Below are 7,725 nucleotides of genomic sequence, written 5' to 3'. Positions count from 1 at the left end.
GGTCGCCAGCTGGATTTAACTCCATTTACTACCACTCTCTGAGCCCGGCCCTCCAGCCAGCTCCTTACCCAGCCGAGGGTGTACCCATCCAAGCCACGGGCTGCCAGCTTCTGCGGGAGAATACCGTGGGAGACAGTGTCAAAGGCTTTGCTGAAGTCTAGGTAGACCACATCAACAGCCTTTCCCTCATCCAGCAGATGGGTCACTAGATCATAGAAGGAGATCAGGTTGGTCAAACAGGACCTGCCCTTCATGAACCCATGCTGGCTAGGCCTAATCCCCCGGCCATCCCGCACATGCCGCATGATCTCCCTCAAGACTATCTGTTCCATAACCTTCCCTGGAACCGAGGTCAGGCTAACAGGCCTGTAGTTCCCCAGATCCTCCTTACAACCTTTCTTGTAAATGGGAGTCACATTGGCGAGCCTCCAGTCTTCTGGGACCTCACCAGTCAACAAGGAGAGCTGATAGATAATGGAAAGCGGCTCGGCTACCACCTCTGCCAGTTCCCTCAGCACTCTCAGGTGGATCTCATCAGGCCCCATGGACTTGTGGCAGTCCAGTTGGAGTAGGAAGTCTCTGACCGTTTCTTCCAGAATCACAGGGGAGTTAGCATGCTCCCCAGCCGAGACTACCAGGTCAGAGAGAGGAGTACCCTGAGCATAACTGGTCTGACCTTTAAAGACAGACGTAAAGAAGGCATTCAGAACCTCCGCCTTTTCCTTATCCTCAGTGATCATATTCCCAGCCTCATCCAGTAAAGAGTGGATATTCTCCTTTGTCCACCTCTTACTGTTAATGTACTTATAAAAGAGTTTGTTATTCCTTTTCACCCCAGCGGCCAGGTTAAATTCAAGCCTTTCTGATTTCACCTCTACACATCCTGACGACTTCCTTGAATTCACTCTCAGTTGCCCATCCCTCCTTCCACAGGTGGTAGATTCTCTTTTTCTCCCGGAGAAAAAGAATAACTCCCTATTCATCCACGCCGGTCTTCTTCCCCGCCGGCTCATTTTGCGGCTCAGGGGGACCGCCTGCTCCTGCGCCCTTAAGACTTCCTTCTTGAAGAGCAACCAGCTCTCTTGTACCCCTTTGTTCGCTAGGACTAAATGCCAAGGGACTCCCCCTACCAGTCTCTTGAACAAATCAAAGTCCGCCCTCCGGAAGTCCAAGGTAGCAGTTTTACTATTCCCCCTCCAAGCTCCACCATGAATTGAGAAATGTATCATTTCATGGTCACTCTGTCCAAGGCAGTCCCCAACCTTCACATCTCCTACCAGACCTTCCCTGTTCATGAACAGCAGGTCTAGCGGGGCAGTTCCTCTTGTGGGCTCTCTGACCAGCTGCATCAGGAAGGCATCCTCTATGCACTCCAAAAACCTCCTAGACTGCTTCTTCTGTGCTGTGCTGTACTCCCAGCATATGTCAGGGAAGTTGAAGTCCCCCATGAGGACAAGGGCTGATGACCGTGCAGCTCGTGCCAGCTGCTTGTAGAACACCTCATCTGTCTCTTCATCCTGGTTTGGCGGTCTATAACAGATGCCCACCAGGATGTCTGCCTTGTCAGCCCTTCCTCTGATCTTTACCCATAGGGATTCAATGTTATCATCCCCAGTCACAATCTCAGTAGCAGAAAAGGATTCCCTAACGTATAGAGCCACACCACCACCCCTCTTTCCTTGCCTGTCTCTCCTGAAGAGTTTGTAGCCATCCATTGCAGCACTCCAGTCATGGGAGCAATCCCACCATGTTTCTGTTATGGCAACCAGGTCATAGTTTGCCTGCCGCACTATGGCTTCCAACTCTTCTTGCTTGTTGCCCATGCTATGTGCGTTAGTGTAGACACACCTCAGCTGAGCCCCTTGCCTCTCTCCTAATCCCAATACCACTTCCCCAGGCCGATCTCTATCAGACCTGGCTTTATCCCCTTCCCCCTTCCTATCTAGTTTAAAGCCCTTTCTACAAGTCCTGCCAGCTCCTGGGCAAGTATCCGTTTCCCTTTCGGAGACAGGCAATTCCCATCAGCTGTCCTCAGGCCAGGTGCCGAGTAGGCCGCCTCGTGAGCAAAGAATCCAAAATTTTTGCGTTTGCACCAGCCTCTCAGCCATGCATTTATAAGATGGCCTTTTCTGCTTATCTCAGTGTTTGCCCCTGCCACCAAAGGAATACTGGTAAACACAACTTGCATGCCTGCTCCATCGACTAACTTCCCCAGCCTCCTAAAATCATTTTTTATAATCCTCATGCTTCTGTCAGCAATCCCATCACTGCCAGTCTGAACTACCAATAAAGGGTAATAATCGGAGGGGCGGATAAGGCTGGGGAGTTTTCTAGAAATATCCCTGACCCGTGCCCCGGGAAGGCAGCACACCTCCCTATGGGTAGGGTCAGGCCGACATATTGGGCCCTCTGTTCCTCTCAGAAGAGAGTCGCCCACAACTATCACCCTCCTTTCTTTCTTGGAGGAAGCAGTCTTCAAACGTGGAGCCGTCCGCCTTACCTTGGGCAAGCTTGGCGGCAGCGCTCCTATGTCATCATCACTCACGTCTCCCTCTGGTTTCAGGGCTTCATACCTGTTACAGAGAGGGACCAGCGGAACCGAGGTAGGTCGGGATGGGGGTCGCCTGCAACGCCGGGCTGAGACCTGCTGCCATTCCTCCTCTCCTCTCAAGCTGTCTCTCCCTGCTTGACTATGGTGAGAGAGAGGGGCCGTTTCTCCCAATACTCCCTCAGTCTGGGAAGTGCAATCTCTGCGCCTTTTTCGCAGAGAGTTGCTCCACCAGTCTATCTCCCGCTCGCATTCTCTGATGGTCCGCAGTCTATCTACCTCCTTCCTAAGCTCCACAAGAAGGCTGAGCAGCTGCTCACACTGCACGCAAGTCGCATCCTTCTCATCCTTCCCTGGCAGCAGCAGGCTGAGGCACTCCTGGCAGTCAGAAACCTGAACTGCCACATTATGGAGCAGACCCTCTGTCTGGGTTGCCACAGCCTTTGCATGGGAAGCCCATTTCCTAGTGAGGACCATGTTTGAGATGTTGGTGTCAGGGCAAGATACCCTGCCTGCTTGTCCTGCCTGCGCGAACTGCCGCGCAAACTGACGCGCCACACCCTTCTGACGCGCCACGCCCTGTTTGCCCGTCCTGTTCGCAGCGCTCCTGGTCGCTAGCGCTCCCAGAGACCCCTCTTGTATGGAGTCGGATTGCCGCTGCCGCGCTAAGCTCCGCCCCCGATGAGTCACGCCGACGTGCAGTCACAGCGGGAGGCAATGGCTGCCACCGGGTGCGTGGCGGGGTCTCTCCTTTTCTACTTTCGTACTTTTATTTGCCCTCGAGGATTGATGCTCGGGGGTTGCCGCTTTCAGAAGGCTCCAACGTCGAGTCTCCCTCGCCTGAGCTCTCCCCCACAGCAACAGTTGGAGTCCTTTCCAACAGGGCTTCAGCTCTTCCCTAGCTGCCCCAGCGTGGGTCACTGCTATGGTGGGCAGTGATAAAGCACAATGTCTGTCAGTCCCAGTCCTCCACAGGGTCACCAGCCTCCCCCCAGCAAACCTGTTCTGAGCAAATCTCTCCCTTGCTCATCTCTGTGTCTCTGTTTCTCCCCATGGGCTCCAAGTGCTGGCAGTGACTTGCTCCAACACAGGTCACAGCATCTCCTGTGTGTCTCCCCCTGCTCCAGAGTGGGGCCTCTCCAGGGGCTGCAGGTGGGGTCTGGGCCTTTTCCATGGGCTGTGGGGGGACACCACTTCCACCATGTTTTTGCTCCAGGGGCTGCAGGGGCATCTTTCTCTCTGGCACCTGGGGTGCCCCCTTCCTCCACTTCACCAGCCTTCATGTCTGCACAGCTCTTCACATCTTCTCACTCCCTTCTCTGGGGACAAAATGCAGCTGTGGGGTATCTTTGCTCCTAAATGTGATTCCCAGAGGTGCTGTGACCATCGCTGACGGGCTCAGCGCTGGTCAGCAGAGCCTCTGCCCTTGAATCGGCCAATGTTTACTCTCTGGGGTGTGGAAAGAGCTTCCAGCTGCTTGTTGCTGGAGCCATTTTCTGCAGCTCCCCCTTCTCCACCAGAACCCAGCTATGCAGAACTGCAACAGGTACAGAACACAACTTGGAGGAAGAGTGGATGAGCTGCTGGCTTTGTGCTTGCAGGAACAGCTGGTGAGCAGGGCGAGACAGCAGTCTGAGCTGTCAGTGTGGGGTGAGAACCAGGTGGGAAGGGCGTTGGGTGCCAGCAGCCTGCAGGGAAGCAGGCACAGGCCTGGGGAAGTGTGGGACGGGCTGTGGTGCAGATGGGCAAAGTTCCTGGCTGTGCTAAAGAAGCCTGATAGAAACGAGATCTTTGGCCCTTTGCCTATGGCTGATGTCCCTGCCACAGAGGTTTCAGAGGAGGCACATTGTCCTCATACTCATGAAGCATCGCTGCCTCCTTGCACCCATCCCAGGGGAGGCAACCATGTGTCCTACCCCTGTCCTACCCTTGGTGTCACACTCCTCATATCCCAAGGAAGAGCCCTGAGACACAGGTGAGGGTCAGGATCTCCCTGCCCAGAAGCTGGAGGTCAGCACTTGGCATTTCTGCTTCATCAGACCAAGCCAGGGTGTCCTCAGCATCAGAGCTGCCTGTGCTTTGCCTGGGTTTGTCCTCATGGCCTCCAGTTGTCTGCTCTAACGAGCCCCTGGGGAGGCTTTGTCAGGAATGGCTCCCAGTGTGGCCTGTTAGTGCTTCAAGGTACTTTGGGCATTACTCCTGACTCTCACTCTCCCCTTGGTATCTGAAGTCTGTGGACCCAGAAGAAAATACATCATTAACATCCAGAAATCATGTCTCTTCAAGTCTTTCTCATTAAAGAACTCAAGACTTCTACAACTAATTAGATTTAAGGTTAGCTTAGACAAACGAGAAGAAAAAAAAAGACCTAAAAACCCTTCTAAAGAGGGAGTGGTGATAACGTGCCTTATAGGGTTGGTCATCTGAGCAGTTTATTGCTGCTTAGAAATATCCTGTAATCAGTTTCCACAGGGCATCCTTGAGCTCCTGGTTCCTCATGCTGTAGATGAGGGGGTTCACTGCTGGTGGAAACACCGAGTAAAGAAATGACACTGCCAGGTCCAAAGACATGGATGAGAAGGTGAGGGGCTTCAGATTGGCAAACACGGCAGTGCTGAGAAGCAGGGAGACCACGGCCAGGTGAGGGAGGCAGGTGGAAAAGGCTTTGTGCCGTCCCTGCTGAGAGGGGATCCTCAGCACAGCCCTGAAGATCTGCACATAGGACACCACAATGAACACAAAACACCCAAAACCTAAACAGACACCGAATACAAGGACTCCAATTTCCCTGAGGTAGGCATCTGAGCAGGAGAGCTTGAGGATCTGGGGGATTTCACAGAAGAACTGGTCAAGGGCATTACCCTTGCAGAGGGGGAGTGAAAATGTACTGACTGTGTGCAGGAGAGAATAGAGAAACCCACTGGCCCAGGCAGCTGCTGCCATGTGGACACAAGCTCTGCTGCCCAGGAGGGTCCCGTAGTGCAGGGGGTGGCAGATGGCAACGTAGCGGTCATAGGCCATGACAGTGAGGAGACAGTACTCTGTTGAGCTGAAAAATACAAAGAAAAAGAGTTGAGCCACACATCCTGTGTAGGAAATGGCCCTGGTGTCCCACAAGGAATTGGCCATGGATTTGGGAACAGTGGTGGAGATGCAGCCAAGGTCAGTAAGAGAGAGGTTGAGGAGGAAGAAGTACATGGGGGTGTGGAGGTGGTGGTCACAGGCTATGGTGATGATGATGAGGCCATTGATTAGGAGGGCAGCCAGGTAGATGCCCATGAAGAGCCAGAAGTGCAGGAGCTGCAGCTCCCGTGTGTTTGCAAAGGCCAGGAGGAGGAACTGGCTCATGGAGCTGCTGTTGGACATCTGCTGCTGTCAAGTGTGGAGACCTGACAGAGGAAGAAAACGCACAGTGAGAAGTTAGGGAACTCTTCTTTAAGGAAAAACTCTTCTAATTCACATTGACTCTGTATTCAGGAGGACTTTTGTCAGGTCCCTTTTGGGGTTCTGCTTTGTGCTGGCTTGAGCGTGCCACTGCTGGGAGGAGGGTCAGCTGTTGGCTCTGAGAACTCAGTCCTGCCTGGCAGCAGTCAGTAAATAGAAGGATGGTGTGATCTCAGACTAAATCCCCTGTGGATAAGAATGAGCTTTTCAGCACTGTCACTCCAATTTCACCTGACTGCAGAGCAGAGCTTTGTAGCTATAAATGGAGGTCCTGAATTCAGGGTCAACTCAGTGTCATCCCCACCATTGGACATGCCCAGAGCCCCAAGTAACAGTGGGACAAAGGCAGCAAGGACAGGAGGAGAAAGAGCAAGAAATGCTCCAGCCAAGTCTGGGAGGACAGGGACAGACAGACAGACTGACAGGCACTCAGGGGTTTCTCCTTACTGGAGGCTGGGCTGCCAACGAGAAGACTCAGCCTGAAATACTGGATCTCTGGGTGTAGAGTCTGTGCTGGGTGGCAGAAACCAGGGGGTCACTGAGGGAAAGTGTCTGCATTGCAGGGGATTTCAAGGAGGCACCAAATCTCTTCGGCCATGGAATAGCTAGAAGCAGCTCCTTCTCCCTCCCTGACAATGTCTCTGCTGCCTAGAGCTGTCCCTGGAGCTGCTTCTCTTTGCCCATGTTGCCTCCTGCTCTGTGCTCACAGACCTCATCCAACCTGCCCTGTGCTCAGCTCTGCTCTGCAGACCCCTCCTGGCATCAGGGCTCTGCCCTGGGAACCTCTCTGTGTGCAGGGCTCAGGTGACGCTCGAACATGTAATGAGTTTTAATTTTATATTCTTGAGAGGGGAAATAAGTTCTCATGTACCACAGTCAGCACAGCCGACAGGAGAGGAAAAGTCAAAGCAAAGACTCTGTCTACAGGAAAATGCTTCCTTGATATTGTTCTTCAAAGTCCCTGTAGGATTTCTCAAGGCTCATCGGGAGCAAAGCTGAGCCATGGAGCTTTTTCTTACAACAGAAGGACCTTCCCTGGGTCCCTCCTGCCACCCAGAGCTGCTGTCTGTGGTTTGAAGCCCATGAGCCAGGCTGAGTGCTGACCCTGGCAGTAGCAGCATCTCTGCCCCAGCACACAGACCCTGGGGTGCAGGCACCCTGCTCACAAGGACAGCCCTGGGCACCCCTGGGTGCACACGCTGCTTCACACCTCTGCAGCCATGCCCAGGAGAAGACAGCTGTCCTGCCCTGACCCTCTGATGGGGCAGAAGGGCATCCCCTCCAGGCAGCACTTTCTGGTCCTAGAGAGAACCTGTCCTCCTGACAGACCCCACACACTGCCCCATGTCCCAGCTTTAGGAGATCCCTCCAGGAACAGAACCTGCATTGCCCTGCACCCACAGACATACCAGGGAGAAGCTGCAGAGATTTCTCCTCCAGTGAGCTCTCAGCATCCGTCAGCTCTCTCAGCCTCACAGGTCTCCCCTCAGTGCCTACAGGCAGTGTCCCCAGCCCTGTGTGCTTGGCAGAGGAGCTGCTCCTGGCCAGAGCTCTCTCTCTGCAGCGCTGTAATGTTTCATGAGCTCCTACTGTCCCAGGAGACCAGCCCAGCTCACAGCAGAGGAGCAGGTGAATACATCACATACTCCATTCCCCACAGGCTCCTGCAAGGTGTCCCTGGAGCTCCAAGGAACCAACTTGGAAAGATACTGAAGTCCTCTCTGACGTTCCTC

At 53.8% G+C, this 7,725-nt stretch overlaps 1 protein-coding gene across 1 annotated transcript; it reads right to left on the bottom strand.

The window, feature by feature from the left end:
• Positions 1-4,990: 4,990 nt before the first annotated feature.
• On the bottom strand, positions 4,991-5,914 carry LOC311199957 (olfactory receptor 14A16-like; the record flags this gene model as incomplete). Its single annotated transcript, XM_084274110.1, has 1 exon — positions 4,991-5,914. One exon carries the CDS (start codon positions 5,912-5,914, stop codon positions 4,991-4,993), a length of 924 nt encoding a protein of 307 aa, XP_084130236.1.
• Between the last annotated feature and the right edge of the window lie 1,811 nt (positions 5,915-7,725).

The sequence above is a fragment of the Gallinula chloropus genome (assembly GCF_964237585.1).
Source record: "Gallinula chloropus genome assembly, chromosome: 22".
Classification (NCBI taxonomy): domain Eukaryota; kingdom Metazoa; phylum Chordata; class Aves; order Gruiformes; family Rallidae; genus Gallinula; species Gallinula chloropus.
Note: the sequence above shows the minus strand (reverse complement) of the source record. Positions and strands in the feature narration are given on the sequence as shown.